This window comes from Giraffa tippelskirchi, chromosome 10, assembly GCF_054371585.1.
Source record: "Giraffa tippelskirchi isolate mGirTip1 chromosome 10, T2T-mGirTip1v1.2.pri, whole genome shotgun sequence".
Classification (NCBI taxonomy): Eukaryota; Metazoa; Chordata; class Mammalia; order Artiodactyla; family Giraffidae; genus Giraffa; species Giraffa tippelskirchi.
Window position 1 is genome coordinate 84,672,647 of NC_137284.1, and position 22,313 is coordinate 84,694,959.

Below are 22,313 nucleotides of genomic sequence, written 5' to 3' on the forward strand. Positions count from 1 at the left end.
TTTTTTTTTAAATGACAAGATCACACTGAACCTATTTCTAGAATATAGATGGACTAATGTGTAGATTTATTCAGTGAATAATAGTGAGTATTTATAAATCTAACTCTTGAGAACAAAAGAGGAAAAGATTTGTAGTAGAATGGAGAATGTCTAAGGAGCTGAATAGTATTTGTTACATTATCTGGGGAGTTACGAGAGTACCACAGTATAAAAGCCTTTTTAGCCAGCTTGTAGGTGTAATTTTCATTTTTTATTGATGTCAGTGGGTGTGTTGAGGCCAAAGATTATTACGCTTTACTTGATAGCTCATGCTATGTCACAAGGCAATATGATGTGTTCTGATAAAATTATATATTATGTATGAGATCCTGTAACAATTAAAAAGGGAGAATTGACAGCACAGAAATTAAGTCCTTAAAAATGAATCATGATAGTCAAGGCTTGCTTGACTAGAAGACTGATCTTGTTTAAAGTGTTTGGAGTGATTTTTTGTGAACTGTGGTTTTCCATAACAAAGGAGAAGGAGGTTAACATGATATTCAGGAAATGAATAAAGAGTTGTTGATTGTAGTAACTTTGGTTAGAAGCCTCTTGCCAAGAGTCATGTGGTTTAAGGCAGTCTAGTTATAATCCAGCAATTCTCAGGTTTGGTCAATTCTCTGGTATTGTTCTTATTAGTAAAATTTTTTTCTTAACTATATCTTAAGGTAGTAAAATATAAAGGAAACTGTAAGCCATCTCTTGATTCTGGACACAGTAAAATTTAATCATCCATTGTAGGTTCTTTACAAGTCCTCCCTTTCACAAATTTCATCAATATTTCAAGTTTTGATAGTGCTCAGGAATATTATTTGTAAACTATATTCTAAATTTGGATAAGGTTATTTTCTTTTATGATTTAGGTAAGATTTCTACTTTGCATCATATATTGCCATAATTTTATACTGAATGAGATTTTCCCTTACTGAATTTATTTCTTTTTTCTTGTATCAATTCTGTAAGTTATTGCTTAGAGAACTAATTTGTGCACATCTTAAATACAGTGAGGAATCTCACACTTATTTCCAGAAGACTGAACAAATTTTTTGAGATATGATTTGGCTCATAATATCTTAATCTTTATAGTTTATTTTGTATTAATATTTATGTTGTATATATTTTTGAGAATATTGTCTTAGAAGTTAAATGTAAGTTAATGCTGTAACAGAGCATACTTTTTGTAATATACAAAAATATATTCTAATGATAATAATACAAATCAAATAACTACAGTTTTTAAGCTTCTTATTAATTTGTTTAATATATAAAATTGGAGACCAGTTTATTTCATTTTCTTTTTCTAATAATAGAATGTTTATTAAACATGGAAAAAGTACTGAGGGGGATTTTAATAAAAGGATGAAAATGACAAACAGTTGTATAACATTCCAGGCCTGTAGCCTTGTAGTGAAATTACAGATTAAGCATCTCCTAGAATTTCATTATAATGAAAGTTATTTTTTTTAATCTTATATAGAACAAGTGGTTTTTCAGAGGGCCTATGTATAAAGGGCAGAGTAATCCCTATGTGGTAACTTGAAGTTGCAATTACTGGAAGACAGAGGAAGATAGAGTCAGTTTGACCAGGTAGGGGACTACTGCAATAGTCCATGCACTAGATGGAAAAGTCCTTAAAAAGAATGGCAGTGAGAATGGAAAGCAGGAAGGGATGGCAAAGAGATAATCATTTAATAGAATTAACATTAATTCATTAAACATTTAATGAATTCATACTAGCTGTCAGGCACTAGTCACTTTGATTGTTGCCATGAAGCTAAGAGTTTAATGGTGAGCTTGTTGACAAATAATTACTGTGAAATTTATTTATTTATTTATTTTTTTAATTTTAATTTTTTTAAAATTAGTTTATTTTCTATTTTTTAACTTTACAATATTGTATTTGTTTAATACCATTGTAATATTATAAATAAAGTGTATGATATCCAGGAGAGATTTGCTGAGAAATTAGTATTTGAATTTGGCCTTACAAGGAATTTTCCAGGAGAAAGATTTCAAGGAAGAGATGTTTCCAGTAGAGAAAAGAGAATGCAGGGAGTTTGTGCATTAGGAAAAAAGAGTATGTGATGTTGTTGGTATTGTGCTATACCTAAATTATTTCAACTTTCTGAATTTTTATACAAAATGATGTTTTGTTGAATTCATGTTATTCTGGAATGAGAATGATATAAGAATCATTATTTATTATGTACAGCAAAAGAGAAAATATTGATAGAAAAAGGATTGGAAATATAGGAGGTGTCAGTTTGTGGAAGCTCCTCATAAAACATTAAAATGTAAACAAATGGGATGTACCTGGAAATTTCTGGACAGGGAGTGAAATGATAAGTTCTGATTATTCTGAGTAACAAATTTGTAAGGCTTTAATTTGTTGTTGTTGCTATTATTCAATAACAATGCCAATCCCAAAGCAACTACCTAGGAAAATGAGACTGGATTAAAGCATTTGTAAAATATGTAAAATAATACTTTCCTTGTAATTAATAGTCTCTAGAAATTTAAAATAAAAATGGTACACTGATTTGTTTCAAGTCTAAAAATGCAGAAATAGAGATGTTTTGTTTCCACTTTAATTTTAGATTCTGCTTTTGACTGTGAATAAGATATCAGCTATGGTATCATTACTTTCCTGATGTATAGAACTTAATGAGCTTTTAAAAGTAATTTTAACCATTGACAAAGCCAGACAATATTAAATAGTAACCTCATTGTATTTCTACACAATTTGTGTAGGTTCTTTTCTCCAAAGAATCTAAAAGTTACCCTAGTATGCCAGTACTTTCAACTTCATAGGGAAAGTATGTATGTATATGAAAGTCACTCAGTTATGTCCGACTCTGCGACCCCATGGACTGTAGTCTGCCAGGATCCTCCATCCATGGACTTTTCCAGGCAAGAATACTGGAGTGGGCTTCCATTTCCTTCTCCAGGGGATCTCCCTGACCCAGGGCTCGAACCCAGGTATCCATGTTGCAGGCAGACTTTTGCCCGTCTGAGCCACCAGGGAAACCCTCCTTAGTCCCTTGTGTTGAAGTTTCTGCAAATGATGAGAAACATTCTCACCATCAAAGCAGTTGAAGTTTAGGTAGCTGGGCAGATTGACAGTGTCATGCAGTGCTGGATCCCACCTGGTGGAGATGGACAGTGTCCAGAAATTGTTACTCTGATTGCATTTCCATTTCTGATACAATGGCATCATCCCAGTTGGACTGTCTACTTTTTGCTCTAGGAAAACAATGATCCTTTTATTTTTCTCATTCCAAACTGACCTGACATAATTTTATGGACATTTTGTATGAAAATTCAGACATTTGAAATGTAAATTTTTTCCACATGACTTTAATAGAAACTTTATGGTCTCTGTGTCAGCCAACATTATGTTTACCTAATCTTCTCCATTCTATTAATTGTGAGTATCCTTAAGAAACAATCAGATCCTGATATGGACAGGAGGCGGGACAAAGAGGTGGTTTAGCTAGTGTGGTTGGGAATGTGTCCTTGCCCTGGGTTTTAAAGGAATGAGGAGAAATGAGAAGCCATGGAAAGGAAATTTGGTAGACAGAAGAAAGAGTAGATAAGAACATGCTGTTCAGTGACGATGTCCAATTCTAGAGTGGCAAGTTTGAGATCTAAGTCTCTTATATCTCTGCTATAGCATTGAACTATCTAGGAGAAGAGTTGGCTCAGGAGTTACTTGGCATTTGAGTTCATTTTCCATTTCGAAGGTCCAAGTGCTAAAGAATCTCCAATTCATTAGCTGAAAAGTTAGGGAGTAAAACCCCCAGCCAGGTTATAAAGCACTATCAAGACTACCTCCCCACAGTAGCTTGACTTCCCAGATCCTGTGTCATCCACTGTGTTCAATAGAAAATAACATGTATTGTTATGCAAGTCAAACAATATGACCTTAGCCCTCCTTTAAATCTCCCTTATTAACCACATAGAACTCCTAAAGAGAAGGTGAAAGATGGTGGCCTAAGGTGTAGAAATATCATATGCTATGCCACTTCAGTATTTAGTGCAATAAAATAAACTTATGTCTTTCACAGATATGTTCAGATATGAGTGTAGCTAAGATGTGAAGATGCACAAATATGAGCTCCACTTCTCTGCAGGGAACCAATTTCATGATTGCTGTAAACAAATTATCATTCATTTATTGGTATGTCATTGATCTACAAAGCAAAAATCAATGTTTTTCAAATCTTTGTCCACACTGAAAAGATGTATACTTGAATAGTAAAGATGAATGAACACTGTTTTTCCTAACAATAAATTGAATGTAAACAAGAATTCATATAAATGAACATAGTCTTAAAGTGATTTGATTTCATAATTCCATGAGAAATAGAGCAAAGCAATCATCTAGCCCATTATAACCAGATTAAAGGCTATATCAGTTTATAGAACTAGTAGTTGTATATCTCAAAAATTGAAGTGATTATGTAAATAATATAAATAATGCTTAGTTTAAAGTTTTTGATGATAAACCAAAATTTTTCAGAGGTGCAGAAGTAAATTTTCATCTTTTTAGGAGAAATTCAATTGCTTTTTAGAAATATTGCAGGTATTTTTAATATCCTTTCTTTTTGGATACTCTTCACTCTTCCCAAATTCTGTGTGTCCCTCTTCCTCATTTCTTCTCATGATTTCTTTCTTTTCCTTTGAATCCATTAAATCTCTTTCAATTTCTTCCGTTTCATTTTCCTTCATTTAATCATTTCTACTACCAGGCGACTATGTTATAAATTCAGGGAGAGTTGGTTAATCAGGAGCATGTTATTTCCCCTGGGCTTCCCAGTTCTGTGCACTCCTGGATTTTTCTAATGAAGAGGAGAAATACTGTGATGGGTGTAATGGAGTCTCTTCCATTAATTCTGTTGCCTGCCCGTTCATTGCACACACTTCTCCTCCTGTCAAATTGGAAGAGTGAACGTAGAGAATAAGACCAGCTTGGATGGAAATGAGAACGCCTTTACCATAGTCCTGAGAGAGGTGTTTCCTTTAGATGGAAAGTATATATACTATTCTTGAATTTATCCAAAGATAGTCCCTTGGCCTTTTTGAAAAATCCCGCAGGAAGAATTGAGAGAGTCAAGAATAAGATTCTAATTTGAGCTCTGGCATTAATATAAAGATGAGTATATTTACTTCTTAAATTTCAGTTGTCTAAAAGAAATAGTAAGACCAAATGAACTTCCCATTGTAGTGACATTTTGCATGATGCACTTTGGGATTTCAGAGTAAGAATTTAAATAGATGTGCTTAGTTGCTTACTCGTGTCTGACTCTTTGAGACCCCCATGGACCACAGCCCACCAGGCTCCTCTGTCCATGGAGATTTTCCAAGCAAGAATACTGGAGTGGGTTGCCATGCCCTCCTCCAGGGGATCTTCTTGAGCCAGGGGTTGAACCCAGGTCTTCCACATTACAGGCTGATTCTTTACCGTCTGAGCCACCAGGGAACCCCAGTATTGGTGTGGATAGCCTATCGCTTCCCCAGGAGATCTTCCTGACACAGGAATCAAACGAGGCTCTTCTTTGTTGCAGGCAGATTCTTTACCAGCTGAGTTACCAGGGAAGCCCTTATAAAGATAGTAGAGGTCTTTAAACAAACCTTCATGACAATGGCCCAGTCAGGGCTTTTAGCAACTTCCTTTGAATCCACAGATGGACAGGAACACAGGAATTCCATAGGTAGGTCCTTAACCACATTGTGAAATTGTTGGACTACTCCTTTGATTCCCAGTCGTGCTCTATTTTTGTCTTTTGCTGTGTTGCTGTGTCTCCAGTTGCTCTTCTCTTCCTAGAGCCCCTGTTCTCTCTTTACCCAGCTGACTTGAACCTTTATTTCTATGGGCAACGTCTTTGGTTCTTGGCTCCAACTTTCCTTTTGGACACTGGCTGCTGGCTCTTCTTTAACATCCGTAATCCAAAGAATCTGACTGAAGCCAGGCCCAGTCTACACCAAAACCCAAACCCAGGTTCTAGAACTTACCATTTGACCAGAAAAATATTTCTATTACACTTACATGGGATGTTCATTAATCATTGTTACCTGTTTGCCTTTAGTTGCTGATTGCTTTTTCTTTTTTTAATAGAAAGGAGAAGATAGAAATTCTCATTTTTCCCTTCACATACATGTATTTTGTTTTCCTTTTTTATTTTGTTTAAATTTTAGTATAAAGACAAATACAAGTAGGACAGTCAGATGGCCACAACTATATTAACGGCATTCATTGTTCTTTTGCTAGGCATTAGGAACTGCATGTCTGAAGACAGTTGTTTTTCTGAAAATTTTATAATTTTATTTGTAAATTTCAAAGTGATGATGATTAAAAATCAAACCATATAGAAATGTATATAAAAGGTATTTTGGATGGTTGCCTAATATTTTATAAGATAAATATACCATGATTTTTTTTTCACCAGAAGAACTTTCTAATAGTTCTGCCCTTAAAACAAAAAGATTGGCAGTATGATACAATAAGCCCCCTTCATACGAACCTTCAAGCTGCAAACGGTCAAAGATGCGAGTGTGCGTTTGCATGTCTAGTTATGTTAGTTCACATGTGTGGTGTACATTCTCATGTGCGTGCATCCTCTCCCAGTGGTTGTGCTTTTGTGTCTTTACTGTACAGTTCTGTATAGAGTACAGTACTATAGTATCTTTGTTTCAAGCATAGGATGTCCGGAAGCAAGCATAAAATTAGTGATGATGTAGCTCATACTGCTAAGAAGTGCCAAGTGATAACATTGGGAACAAAAGTGAACATTATTGAGAGAGGGGAGTGAGGTGAAAGGATGGTAGACATTATTCGTTCTTCTAACATGAATTGTTCAACCATCAGCATAGTTTTAAAGGACAAAATCATGGAACATGTGAAGTCTGCTGTGCCAATGGTGTCAACTGTAGTTTTGAAGAAGCATGGAAAAGTGATGGAGGAGATGGAGAAAATTCTCAGTGTGTGGATGTAGGATTAGCATCAGTGTCAAGTCCAACACAGCTTAATGCTGATTCAAGAGAAAGCTAAAAGCATTTCTGAAGACTTGAAGAAACACAGCGAAGAATCAGAGGGTATACCTTTTAATGCCTCCCATGACTGGCTCCTGAAAAACCTATATGAAGGTCAAGAAGCAACAGTTAGAACTGGACATGGAACAACAGACTGGTTCCAACTCGGGAAAGGAGTACGTCAAGGCTGTATATTGTCACCCTGCTTATTTAATTTTTATGCAGAGTACATCATGGGAAATGCTGGGCTGGATGAAGCACAAGCTGGAATCAAGATTGCTGGGAGAAATATCCATAACCTCAGATGATACCAACCTTATGGCAGAAATCAAAGAAGAACTAAAGAGCCTCTTGATGAAAGTGAAAGAGGAGAGTGAAAAAGCTGGCTTAAAACTCAACATTAAGAAAACTAACTTTATACCATCTGGTCCCATCACTTCATGGCAAATAGATAGGGAAACAATGAAAACAGTGAAAAACTTTATTCTTTTGGGCTCCAAAATCAGTGCAGATGGTGATTGCAGCCATGAGATTAAAAGATGCTTGCTCCTTGGAAGAAAAGCTCCTTGGAAGAAAAGCTATGACCAACCTAGACAGCATATTAAAAAGCAGAGACATTACTTTGCCCACAAGGTCCATCTAGACAAAGCTATGGTTTTTCCAGTGGTCACGTATGGGTGTGAGAGTTGGACTATAAAGAAAGCTGCGTGCTGAAGAATTGATGCTTTTGAACTGTCGTGTTGAAAAAGACTCTTGAGAGTCCCTTGGACTGCAGGGAGATCCAACCAGTCCATCCTAAAGGAAATCAGTCCTGAATATTCATTAGAAGGGCTGATGCTGAAGCTGAAACTCCAATACCTTGGCCACCTGATGCGGAGAACCAACTCATTTCAAAAGACCCTAATGCTGGGAAATATACAAGACAGGAGGAGAAGGGGATTGACAGAGGATGAGATGGTTGGATGACATCACCTACTTGATGGACGTGAGTTTGAGTAAGCTCCGAGAGTTGGTGATGGACAGGGAGGCCTGGCTTGTTGCAGTCAATGGGGTCGCAAAGAGTCGGACACGACTGAGCGACTGAACTGAATTGAACTGAGGACTGGCTTCAGCAGTTCATGGCTAGAGCTAACTTTCATAACATAAAAGTAAGTGACGAGGCAGTGAGTGCAGATATGTTAGTTGCCCGGGAATTTCCTGAACCAATTTGAGAAATTATTGATGAGGCATGTACAGTATTTACCCAAGCAAGACTTTTTTTTTTTAACTAGTTAATTTATTTTAACTGGAGGATAATGTGGTTTTTGCCATACATCAACATGAATCAGCCATGGTTGTACATGTGTCCCCCCATCCTGAAATCCCCTCCCACCTTCCTCCCCACCCTGTCCCTCTGGGTTGTCCCAGAGCACCGGCTTTGAGTGCTCTGCTTCTTGCATCAAACTTGTCCTGGTCATCTATTTTACATATGGTAATATACATGTTTCCATGCTATTCTCTCAAATCATCCCACCCTCTCCTCCCACATAGTCCAAAAGTCTGTTCTTTACATCTGTGTCTCTTTTGCGGCCTTGCATATAGGATCATTGTTATCATCTTTCTGAATTACATATATATGCATTAATATACAGTATTGGTGTTTCTCTTTTTGACTTACTTCACTCTGTATAAATGGCTCCAGCTTCATCCACCTCATTACAACTGACTCAATGCATTCCTTTTTATAGCTGAGTAATATTCCATTGTGTATATGCACTATAACTTCCTTATCCATTCGTCTGCCAATGGAAACATAGGTTGCTTCCATATCCTAGCTATTGTAAACAGTGCTTCAGTGAACACTGGGGAGCACGTGTCTCTTTCTGTTCTGCTTTCCTTGGTGTGTATGCCCAGCAGTGGGATTTCTGGGTCATTTGGCAGTTCTATTTGCAGTTTTTTAAGGAACCTCCACACTGTTCTCCATAGAACAGTGTTGTACCAATTTGCGTTCCCACCGACAGTGTAAGAAGGTTGCCTTTTCTCCACACCCTCTCCAGCATTTATTGTTTGTAGATGTTTTGGTGGCAGCCATTCTGATCAGTGTGAGATGATACTTCATTGTGATTTTGATTTGCATTTCTCTAATAATGAGTGATGTTGAGAATCTTTTCATGTATTTATTAACTATCTCTATGTCTTCTTTGGAGAAATGTTTGTTTAGTTCTTTCGTCTACTTTTTGATTGGATTATTCGTTTTCCTGGTATTGAGCTGCATGAGCTGCTTGTATATTTTGGAGATTAATTCTTTGTCAGTTGTTTCATTTGCTATTATTTTCTCACATTCTCAAGGCTGCCTTTTCATCTTGCTTATAGTTTCCTTTGTTATGCAAAAGCTTTTAAGTTTAATAAGGTCCTATTTGTTTATTTTTGTTTTTATTTCCATTACTCTGGGAGGTGGTTCATAGAGGATCTTGTTGTGATTTTTGTCGTCAGAGAGTGTTCTGCCTGTGTTTTCCTCTAAGAGTTTTATAGTTTCTTGTCTTACATTTAAATCTTTAATCCATTTTGAGTTTATTCTGATCAAGTTTTTAATATGGATGAGATAGGACTGTACTGGAAGAGGATGCTAGGCCAAAGTTACATCAGTAAGGAAGAAAAATTGATGCCATCTTGTAAAGCAGCAAAGGATAGGCTAACTCTGTTGTTTGGTGGCAGTGCTTCTGGTGATATGAAGCTGAAGCCTCTCTTAGTTTATCATTCAGAGAACTCAAGAGCCCTTAAAAACATAGCCAAGGGCTCTCCTCCTGTTTTGTGGAAGAGTAAGCCCCCAAACATGGGTTACACAGACCATTTTCCAGGAGTGGTTTTCCCATTGCTTTATCCCAGAGGTAGAGAAATACTGCTTGGAGAAGGGTGTCCCATTCAACATTCTTTTGCTACTCAACAGTGCCCTGAGCCACCCCCCATTCATGGACAACTTTCATCCCAACATCAAAGTAGTGCATCCACCACTGAACACTACCATGCTTATTCAACCAATGGACCAAGGAGTTATAGTGACTTTCAAGAAATACCATTTACATTAAAGTTTTTGTTAGGTGGTAAAGGCAAGTGATGAATCAGGAACAACTTTGTGACAATTTTGGAAGGATTATTACATTTACAAAGCCATAAAACATATTGACTTTGCTTGGCATGCGGTTTTGGCTGTCACCAAGAATGGGATTTGGAAGAACCTTTGCCTGCACTTTGCTCATGATTTTTATGAATTTGAGAAGTTAGATGAGTAGTTCAGAGAGGTCTTCAGCAACTTAGTGACCCTCAGTGAGATGCTGGAGCTAGATCTGCAAGTGGATGACTTTGTGGAACTCCTTGTTCTGCACCACGAGGAGCTTACTAACCTGATGGGATTGGGGGCCCAGAGAAAGGATGAAGAGAGGCAAGAAGAAGAAGTAACTGAAGAGAGTCACGACACAGGAAATGGTAAAGGGATTTTCTTTAGTTGAGGAGGCACTGTTAGTTTTTGAGTCACTGTTAGTTTTTGAGTCACCCTGAATTTAGAATGGTATGAAGGTTGCAGCAGTCATTCAGAATGCAGTCCAGTGCTACTGTGTTATGTATGATGAGAAAAAAAGAGCTACTACTCATGCATCACTGGATCATATTTTTCAAGATGGTAGATAGAATTGAATCGCAGGGAACCTGTGCCATCAATATCAGCCATAGTGAAGTTGCACCTTGCCCTTTGTCTCCTGTTGCTGATGATTCTTAAGCTCTGCCATCTCCCATCTCTCTCTCCTCCATTCAGTGATTCTTCTTGTCTATTCACTCAGTGCCAGCCTCTGTATGCCAGCTGCACTGAACTACTGTAGTTTTCAAGGTACTATACTGTAAGATTAAAGATGTTTAATTTTTTGTTTTGTTTTATGTATTATTTGTGTCAAAAGTACTATAAACCTTTTACAGTACAGTACTGTATCACCGATTGTGTTAGTTGGGTTCCTTAGGCTAAGTTTGTTAGACATAGGAACAAATTGGACTTTTGAACAGGCTCTTGGAAGAAGAGGACTTGTCCGTAGTATGTAGGGGACTTACAATGAGGAACACCTACTCCAGGAAGTATTTGGGTGAATTGACATGATCATTTTTTATTGGTAATGATATGAAAATCATCCATTAAGTAGGAAACTGGACTACAAGCCTGAGGTGTATTCTTCTGATGTTTTTAGAACCGAAATAATGTTTACTACCTGCATTAACTGGAAAAATAACTTGAGTTAAAGATTTAGTTGCAAGATGTTCAAAGGTGATATAAATGTCTATGAAGTTACTCTTTCCCTGATATGATCAAGAGATAAGAGAGCATGATCTGGAATTTGAGGGCAATATAATATGAATAGTTGAAAAGACAGTTCTCTAGATAGCAAGAGATGTGGCAATGGGCTTTTTCTTTTTTCCTTTTTTTCCCTCTATATTACAGTGACCTAAAAGTGGTATTGTGAATTCTAATGGAGTGCCTGAGCTCAAATTCCTTTGTGTTTTCTGAATAGTAATAAGGGAGTCCATTCAGCCTCTCTTTTACAGAAGGAACATTTTCTGGGAAAATATACGGGATGTCAGGCCTGTGGGAGGCTGCTGAGTCACATATGATTCACAGATCTGGCTTCAGAAATCTTTAGATTTTTGTATTACAGTACAGGGTGGTCTGTTTCAAAACTGCTTGTTGAAATCCACATTGAAGTGTCTAAGTGGAGCATGAGGAACACTAACAGAGTAACTATTAAAAAAAAAAAATTAGAAGCCTGCAACAGCTCTTTTGGAATGTTGATTTTTAATTCATGCTGCTGGCTGCTTTGTCATTCCTTCCTGTTTCATGAAAATTATGAGTTCCATGGACGTGCCATCTTACTGTAGACCTCTGGAGCCAAAATCACCTCTTTGCATGAGGGCTTATGAAATGCTTCCTCCCTGTTTCTAAAATGACTGAATGAGATCAGTTTCTCATCTTCCCTTCTGATTGCAGAATAAGTATTTCAAATGTGGAAGATGCAAAGTGAAAGTGAGTGTTCGTTGCTCAGTTGTGTCTTACTCTTTGCAACCCCAAAGTGTAGCCCACCAGGCTCCTCTGTGCATGGAATTCTCCAGGCAAGAATACTGGAATAGGTAGCCAGTCCCTTCTCCAGGGGATCATCCCCATCCAGGGATTGAACCCAGGTCTCCCAAATTGTAGGCAGATTCTTGACTGACTGAACCACCAGGAAAGCCCTGAAGGATATAAACACCAGCACAAATGAGACTTTGAAGAGATTAACCATTGTATTTTAAAGTGTTTATATGTATAGAAATAATTTAAATTCAAGTAACCATCTTATCTTGTTCACTGATAAAGGAAAATATACCTAAGACTTTGATTTTTTAAACTTTTTGTTTATAATTGTGAATTATCTGATAATAAAGGTTGATTTTAACTAGAAAAATTTTTAGTTTGTATTTAAATTGGACTTCTAAGTAACTATTCATACATAAATCATGCTTTACAGTGTTTTTTTTTTTTTTCTTTTCTTGGCTTTCATTCATTTTAAAATGTATTTTGGCCTCACTGTGCAGCTTACAGGATCTCAGTTCCTTGCTACAGCGGATCACACTGGGGCCACGGCAGTGGCAGTGCCAAATCCTAACCACTGCATTACCAGGGAATTCATACAATGTTTTTAAAACTTATTAATGCATGACAAAGAAGCTTCAATTGGATTTCATTATATAAAGTGCAAACTTTTTCCTCTTTGATATTTTTTCTATTTAATTGCCTAGATTTTGACCCATCTTTCCACATATACTGCATCAAAGGTCATAATCTTACAATGTCATTGATTAAATAATAGCAATTATGACATAATTTGGAAAATTAATTATTTGAATAATACATGTTCAAAATTGTGACCAAGGGACTGAAAATGATTTCTTTTCCTATGTTCTTTGACATGTATATAAAATTTTCACCAATGGTTGACAGTCTTTGCAAGGAGTTATTTGATAGTGCCAAAAGTTGTAATTCTTTCACTGTTCAATAAGCATAAATTCATTGTTAAATGCAGTTCGCATTGTTAATTTCACTACGTTAATGGAAGAAAACCTATTTGGTTAAAAAAAATAGTTCAGCTTTGTGTTTATATTGAGCTCAGATCAGGAAGGGCAACTGGTTGTAATCTCTACCCAAGAAGCAGTTTTCTACTTGGAATACATCAGAGAGAAGTGCCAGGGCAGTGAACAGACTGCTCAGGCAAAGAGGGTCAAAGAGAACCACTTGTCTGTGAGGACAAAAAGGTTGAAAGCAATTAAATTGTAGTGTATATTTTGAGCTGGGAAGATATGTACTATTTCAGATGAAAAACAATTTTATTTTCCCAGAATCCTGTGCTTAAACATTCAGGAATAAAAATGTTACCAATGGGCTTCTTTTAAAATGTTCCTTCTGATGGTCTTCAGAAAGAAAGTTATTGTTTTTCTAATTTGTGCATTAATAAATTTTCATAACAATCTTTTTGATTGATAAATTAACTCTATCCCAGAATAGCTGTCAGACAAATTACACTATGAGCTGTCTTTAAAAGGAGCATCCTACAAGTTGGTCTGGGCCCAGACTTTTGTATTCTTGCATTTGTTTGCTATCTGAACTTGCAGTATGAACACAATGAAGGCCAGCTGAGAGAGTCTTATTTTCCATTCATAGTTGAAGGATGTAATATTGCTTCTAGAATATTTTATATTTAAAAACACATCAGGGCTGACTCTACATCTGACCTTCTACTACATGTCAAATCTTTGTGCGTGTTGTGTATAATACGAGATTCTGGCTATGTACCTAATGCTGAGGAGCCAAGATATTATGTTAATGAAAGCAGCAAAATTCATGGTTTTGTAAATACACAACTAATGCTTGTTTATTCGATAATCTGAATAAAACTTAATTTGAGGAAAAATTGTTACATAAATAGTCACGCATTTCTTTTTAGGAAGAAGATACCTGGGTTTGCTCAGTTATAGTTTTTAAATTGTTATTTTCTAACTATAACTAATTCTTTTCTTACTGTGTAAAAATAAAACTTTGGTAATTGTTATTTCCTCTATTTATATCAATGAAACACACTTAGAACCTAGGCCTATGAAAGTCTGTAAAAGTGAAAACATAAAACTTTTGTAAGTTAGGATGAGAGGAGAATTAGAGACTGCTATCTGGTAAGATAAGAGACGAGAACAAGCCATGTCTCAAATGACATCAATTAGCATTTATTAAGATGGTAGACTATGGGCTTCTAAGGGTAAATTGCTCAGCTCTGTCACTTACTAATTCTGTGACCATGGAGAAGTAATATAACCTCTCTATGCTTCGGTTTCCTTATCTGTAAAGTGTGATTTGTAATAGTATCTGCCTCATAGAATTTTTGTGAGAATTAAAGAGTTTGTTCACATAATGTGTTTATAACAGCTGTTGGCACATAGGTGTGTGATAGATGCTGTCTGTCGTCTACTGAGCATTTACTGTCTGTTCAGAAATGTGCTAGATATTCTCTGAATACAGAACTAGAAGCTGTGGCCCATCCACTCAGGGAAATCAAGCACTGTTGGGGAAAAATAATACTAACGTAAGACAATATATCAATGTGTATGATGTTTTGTAGGACAGGCTATGTCTGTTTTTAGGAACTTAGAAAAAAGAAGATTTCTGAGGGCTTGAGGACTTGCCCAGAAGAAAGAACTGAAGTATCAACTTGAAAAATGATTTTCAGGCACTGAAGAAACTTAAGAGAGGTCATTTGAGACTAGTGGGAAATGTGATTAACGTGACAAAACTGACATGTTTGTGAAACTCTTAAACTGGCCTCACTTCAAATACTGATCTATGAAGGGAAGAAGATAGGCTGTTTAAGTCAGAATCCAAACATAATAAATATTTAAGGATTTTGCAGTATTGGAAATATTGTGGATGTGCAGTAAATAATTCAGAGAAGAAAGGAAGTGAGGATAATTTGATTATGACAGTAAATAATCTTTACATGCTTGAATTAGGCTAAAATAAAATGTTTGAATTATCTACAATCCCTAAGAAAAAATATAGATAAACAATGAAAGAGAAGATCCTCAAGAAAGTGAATGGAGGTTTTATAATGTGCAATTAGAAATTCAGTTCATTTGATTCATAGAAACACCAGCAGCAGATTGTGTGGCCATTTGGGACACCTCCCTTGACACCAGGCTGGAGGGACAATGCTGCAGGTTGTAACTAAGGGTGATGTGGAAGCATAAAAAACAAAGCTCTCCCGGCCTCCAGGGAGCAAATCCCTTGTATGAGAACCCTCGCCCCTTTAGCTAATCCAGAGAACTACACTAACATCAACCCTGAAGTGTATTGCTTATTTATTGTCTTGGAAGCTGGCAGCACATTGCTGCAGCTGAGGCAAAAATATTAACTAAATAAAGAAACAATGAAAATGCTGGGATAAAACAAGAATCAATCCAAGATGGTGGGAAAGGTAGATCTCATGAAGAATCTTTGGTCTTTGAGAATTATGAGTATATATGAGTATATATATTTCTATTATATATGTATAGTATATATATTATACATAGTAATATGTATAGTATATATATTTGTATATATTTGTATTAAGAGTATATATGAGTATATATATTTGTAAAGCAGATTAAACACACACACACGACAGCGAAAAGCAAACAGAAAATGAAGGCAGAGGAACACAATAGCATAAGAATCCATTTTTAGTGGTAAAACCTTTTTGCTTCTACTCTCAAGTACTTTAGTTTTCCACTCTGATTAGCACGATCACATCCTTCTCTGCATTTCTTTCAGGATTGACTCTAGACAAAAATGAAATAGTAAGACATTTCACAAGTCTAAACAGCTTTCTAAAAACAGAGCAGCAGTGTTATTGAAAATGGTTTAAATAGAGGATAATTTCAGGAACTAAGGTTCCTGTCATGACATGCATCTCACAAGCAATTCTATGTTTAATGTAGATACCAAGTGTTCCTTTCACACACACATACACACATAGTATTTCATAATACAGTTATCCATGTTATAAGAAATGCATATTTAATAAAAGAGTATGTGTAGGCTATTTAAATCTTTGGCTTACTTATGTTATTTTTTATCCAACTATGAGAACACTGTGGGTGGTTTATTATATAACAAAACTGGGAGAAGTTTGGCATTGGTGGGATATTTATAGCAAGTGGAACAGTTTTGAAATATATGGTCTTATTACTTCAAATTTATGAATAGGCTATATATCAACACAATTGAAACGGTCAGTTTATTAGACCTTGTGATATTTTTATGTTTTCCCAGGCCCACAGGGCCGAATTGTCTCTGATTTCCTTGGTTTAAAAATAAAATTATTTCTTAAAAATACTAGCATGGGCTGAGAATTGCCTTAGGACAAGGACCCCAGAGGGCATGGGCCTCTCACTCTCCTGTTCCTCTTCTTCCTCTCAATCTCATACTGTACCAGCCCTCTTCTGTTTGCATTTATTTTCTGTGTATCTCCAATAACTTAAAAAGATTTTTAAAGATTAATTTTTATTGGAGTATAGTTGATTTACAATGTTTTAGTTTTTGCCGTACAGCAAATGAATCAGCTATACATATACATGTATCCACTTCTCTAATGATTCTTTTCCTATATAGATCATGCAGAGTATTGAGCAGAGTTCCTGTGCTATTCAGTAGGTTTTTTTGTAGAAAGCAAACTTCTGGTTACCAAGGGGGAAGTGGGAGTGGGGAGGGGGGATAAAGTGGGAGATTGAAATTCACCAATATCTTCCTTTTTTGCTCTCGTCTCTATAATCACTAGTGGGATAATTCAAGATGGATGTAGGAAAAAGATGTCTGTTTCAATACTCTATTACTAACACCAGGAGGTTCACACATTCTTTTTTAACTGAGGACTTACTATGTGAGTGTAGGAAGGAAGACAGTCAGTCTCTGTAGGACCTGTTACAACATTTCTTAGCTATCAGTTTGACTCTATTATTCCAGCCAGTAAAAAGGCAAATTCTCTCTGTAGCATTTAAAACAATTAAATAGATAACTATACAAACTTGACACTTTGTACTCAGCTGCTACACTTTACAATAGATGGAGCAGGGTGTAATTTGTGCTGTTCTGAATTTGATGTTCCTCAAGTGCATGCAAAATGAAATGAATTACCATCTCTCTTTTTTTTTAAATAAAGTTTTCTGAACTATGCAATACTCTTTTGAAAGCCATCTGACAGGCAAATGTCATCTCAAAAGGAACAGTATTAATTGCATGGCTAGTATTTTTTTCTCAAATTTAGTGAAAACTTGATTATATTATTTGCCTTCAGAATTTGGGCTGTTTGTGTACAATAAAGGGAAGTAGAGGATATGATATAAAAGATTATCTCAACTGTTCAATAAAATATTTGCCTCAATTTTTAGCAATCTCTCCAAATTACACTCTATCTGCAGACATCATAGAACAATTGGAAGCATATACTGGTATTTGATTTTGTAATGAGTTATTGTAGAGTTAGAGAAGGATTACAAGACTTAATTTTTTTCCAATGAAATTTAATATCCAGTTGAAAGATTTAGAATTATAAGGTATATGCATGCTAGAGATTTAAAAAAATTTATTTAAACTGTTAAGTCATATTTTAAAATTCTTCTACTTCTTGAAAAGTGGGTGCTATTTATAGAAACATGGATTCAGCAGAGTATGTTTTTCTCATGTGAATTTTGGAGAGAAGAGGGAATTTAGTAAATAAATCACTTACTATGTATGCATTAAGTAAAGATAATTGTACATTTTAAAAAACACTACGATTATATTTCATTTCAATACACTTTTCTATTTATTCAATAAATATATGTGTGCCTGCTGTATGCAAGGCAATATAATATTGATTGAGTGACAAATGAGAATAAAAGTATATCTAATCATGAAAGTCTATAGAAAAAGAAGCACAAAGCATATTTTTAGTTTGGAAGTTTGTGAAAGGTGATATTAAAGTATTTGTGAAATTAATTCACGATGAAGGTAGAGGCTTAATTTCAGGGAGAAGTTATAGAGCAAAAGCAGAATATGAAAAAGGACAGTCTATGCACAAGGAAATGTGGGAGGTTGGTGGAAGTAAAATGGCTTAGAAAAGCAGAAGCTAGAAGGCTGGACAGTTAAATTGCAAATTTCTCTAAACTTTGTTTTCTCATCAATGAAACATGAGCACTGTTTTTCTGATGACTGAGAGAGAATGTTAAATACTTAGGCAAGAATTTTGGCAGAAAATAAAATCTCAGTGCATTTAGCTATCAAGTGTGTGTTGGAAAAGCACTGAGATACAAAGGATTGATTGAAGAAGGGATACGATGATGAAATTGATGGCAAGGACATGGATGACTGAGGATATGGTTGGTCAACAAGTAGAAGGAACATGGGAAGATTAGTGCTATTGGGAGGAAATATTTTGAGTTCAGTTTTATAGATTTTTGGGAAAAAATGGTGGCAAATCAAAAGGGTGTAAATCTGGCAAATAGTTAAGACAGAACTGGAGCTCAAATTACATATGTAAAGGTGGTAACTGAAGTCATGAGATTTTGACTTTTTAGGGTTGTAGAAGCATAAAAAACACAGGGTTTCAAAAGCATTGGAAAATTGGGAGACAGGGGTAGCAGAGAGATAGAAAGTGGTTGTGTTACAGTCTATGGTTGACTACATACCCAGTCTCTGAAACTTCTCACCGTTTTCCTCTATAAATATCATGCATTCTCACTCTCCGATTGGATCATGCTCTAGTCCTATCCTTGTAACCTTGAAGCTTCTGTTACCACTTAACACTTGAAGCCACGGTTACATTTCTAATAAGCAGAGTAAGTGTGTTCCTGACATCACAATTTGAAAAATGCCATGCATTTTCTCATGGAAACACTATACCTATTAGTCAAGTTCTGTTGTATCTATATAACCAGATATACATTGATTCAACTTTTTTTGAACTCAGATATTGTAATATGTATTTATTTCTAAGAGAAAGATTTTCAAGCAAACTATTAAGCTTTCTGAGAGCAATCCATTTTATTTCAGTAATTTTAAGAATTTTTTCTTTTAGAAATTATATGTTGTTCCAAGTGACTTAAAGTGAGATATGTGTTCAGGCCACTCTCTTCATTTAGTCTTCCAACATATTATTTTATGAGATTATTAGTCTAAAAATGTCCCAAATGATGAGAAATTTGAAATTTGGTAATGTAGTATTTTCACATTTTCCCAGAAATTTTGTAATAGTATTTTTGGTTCCATAAGAAAAGTGTTTAAGAAAATAAGCATTGTATATGAATATAATACTGTAATGTTTTAATGACTATTTTTTGTGGTCTTTGTTGCTTAGAATTAGTAGAGATCTTAACATTTTCAGGTCCTTCAATTTACTTTTCCTAGTCCTTTAATCCCCCATCTGCTGGTATCTGCTGCATAGTCATCTGAATGCCTTTTTCTCTCCCATCTTGCCCTCTTTAGCTTAGTACTGGTAGAAAAATTCACAGTTAAGCTGATTAACTGATGACCTCCAGTATAGGACTGGTCCTTACTCTCCAGCTATTGTTCTTTTTAAACCTGCAACTTTTAAACAACCCTACCTTAAAACCTCCTGCCTCTCTCTGAACAGAGGACTGTATCTCTGTTTCTTTTATTAAAAAGAAAAAAATAGAACTTGTCTCCAGTTTTTTTTTTTTTCTAGTTATTACAGTTATTTCCATTTACTTAAAACCTTTTGCATTTTCCCTTCAGTCTCCATGGAAGAAGTAACCCGTCTTCTAGCCATGGATTAGGTTTCTCCTGTGTTCTGCTTATCTCTTCACTCATCCGCCATCTCATCATATTTGGAATATAGGGGGTGAGCAAGAAAAAGCTGAATGAATTTGGAGTCTTTTGCAACCTTGCCCTGTCAGTAAGTTACATGTTCTCTCCTGAAATCTCTCTCTGATGTCTCCTTTTCTCCTTGCCTTCCCCTTTTGCATGAAACCATGTCTTTGTCTTGGACTGCAAGGAGATCCAACCAGTCCATCCTAAAGGAGATCAGTCCTGGGTGTTCATTGGAAGGACTGATGTTGAAGCTGAAACTCCAATCCTTTGGCCACCTGATGCGAAGAGTTGACTCATTGGAAAAGACCCTAATGCTGGGAAGGATTGGGGGCAGGAGGAGAAGGGGACAACAGAGGATGAGATGGTTGGATGGCATCACTAACTCGATGGACATGGGTTTGGGTAAACTCCAGGAGTTGATGATGGACAGGGAGGCCTGGCGTGCTGCGATTCATGGGGTCGCAAAGAGTCGGACATGACTGAGCGACTGAATTAACTAACTAACTATGTCTTTGTCTCTCTGATTAAAAAACAGAAAGAAAGGGCTTTTGTGGTAATCTAGTGATTAAGACTCTGTGTCCCAATGCAGGGGGACATTGGTTCAATCCTTGGTCAGTGAACTGAGATCCCACATGCAGTGTGGCATGGCTGAAAAACAAACAAAAAGGAGCACTAAACTATTTGTTCTCCATTTATTCCTAGGTTCCACACTGTTCTCTCCCTCTCCTCACATATAAGATTGATAAATTTCTCTCATCTTATTTGGTAACTCTCTTTGGAAAGTCTCCCCTTCCCTGACTTTTTCGATACCGTTGTTCTTGGATTCCCTTCTCTCTTGCCACTACTTAGATTGCTGTGTCTCCTCTTTTAGTGTTATTTACAGACTTCTAGCTACTGTGTGTTTTCTTCCCCCCTCTAAACCTCTCCTATGCGAATCATGCAGTAGTTTACCTTTGTCCTTTGTAATAACCAGATCCTTCAATTCTACGGAAACCTCTGAGAGCTTCAAATCTATGTATATTCAGTTGCTACCGAGTTTCTATACATCAATCTCAAAAATATCTCTACCTCAACCTATAGCAACAAACTCATCAATATTCCCCTAACTTGTTCTTCCTCTTGTACTATCATTGTCTAACTGAGAAATTCCATGAGTCATCTGCATTCGCTATTTAAATCAAGTAAGACTTGAAATCCTGTTGGCCATCCTTCAGAATCTTGTTGAGCTGGTTTCTTCTACTTTCTCTCTCTCTCTATTTTTGGACACTGCTATGGCATGGCGTGGCTTGGCATGTAGGATCTTAGTTCCCTGCCCAGGGGTTGAGCCTGTGCCCCCTGCAGTAGAAGTGCAGTGTCCCTAACTACTGGACCAGGAAAGTGTTTCTCTCTCTACTCTTGCTAATACTGAGCTGTTTTGAATACTATTCATTTCTTGTGTCTTGTCTTGACCTCCCCTCCTCACTTTTTGTTTTCCCTTTAAGCTACCATCCACTCGGCTGCCACAGGAATTATTTAATAATTTAAGACCCTGGGTCTGGCAACTATTTGCTTGAATTTCTTCCCGACCATTCCTGCCTCCTTTCCATAATTTGTTGAGCCAGCCTTGAACTCTGATTATACGGGCTACTTGTGGTTGCTGACTAGGCCATGTTTTACATTCCCTCTGCCTTTGTTGTTACTTCCTTCCCTTCTCGATTTTGTCAAATTCCACTTGTATTTCATATATTAATTTAAGTAGTTAGTGCAGAAAGCCTCCTCTATCCACTCTCCCACACAACTGTCTGATAAACTTTAAGGGACTCTCATATTGTACTGATGGAACTGAGAATATGCTACCCCAAAATATGGTTACATGGCCTATTGAGTATTTTAAGTTGAAGGTGTTTGGGAAAGACCTCCTGACCTTCCTCTCTGGTGAATGTTGTCTTCCCTGTACTTGGAAGAAAAGGGCATCCTTATCTTTTAAGACATGGGGCAGAAATAGAAATGTGTTGTTTTCCCCAGTTTACTATACTTAGCTGATATTCTTTGTCCCAGCGTATCTTTTTTTTAAACTAATTTTTTGGCCACACTGCTATGTAGAGTCGTATTTTCCCACATGGCATATCATTGAACCCGGGCCCTAGGCAGTGAAAGCACAGAATCTTAACTATTAGACCGGGAAATCCCCATCATATCTATCTGCTTTTCATCAAATCTGGCATACAGATATTATGCTTAACCTTTTCTTGATTAAGCTTAACTGTTTTTTGAGGGGATCTTCATTTCCTTATAAAGGCTCTTGTGTCATATAAAACTTAAATTAGATAAATTTGTTTGCATTTCACTTATTAATCTGTCTTTTGTTACAAGGTTCTCA

General features: G+C 36.3%; 1 protein-coding gene across 20 annotated transcripts in view; it reads left to right on the forward strand.

Annotated features, from left to right (window-relative positions):
• Positions 1-22,313, forward strand: part of CACNA2D1 (calcium voltage-gated channel auxiliary subunit alpha2delta 1) — a 524,609-nt gene that overhangs the window by 82,595 nt on the left and 419,701 nt on the right. For 2 of the 20 annotated variants that reach the window (XM_081535613.1, XM_081535615.1), the window contains exon 2: positions 19,880-20,039. The exons of the other annotated variants lie outside the window; for them this stretch is intronic. In XM_081535613.1, the coding sequence (XP_081391739.1) occupies positions 20,005-20,039 (35 nt within the window). In that variant the 5' untranslated portion in view covers positions 19,880-20,004. The remainder of the gene's footprint in view (positions 1-19,879; positions 20,040-22,313) is intronic. 20 annotated transcript variants of the gene reach the window in all.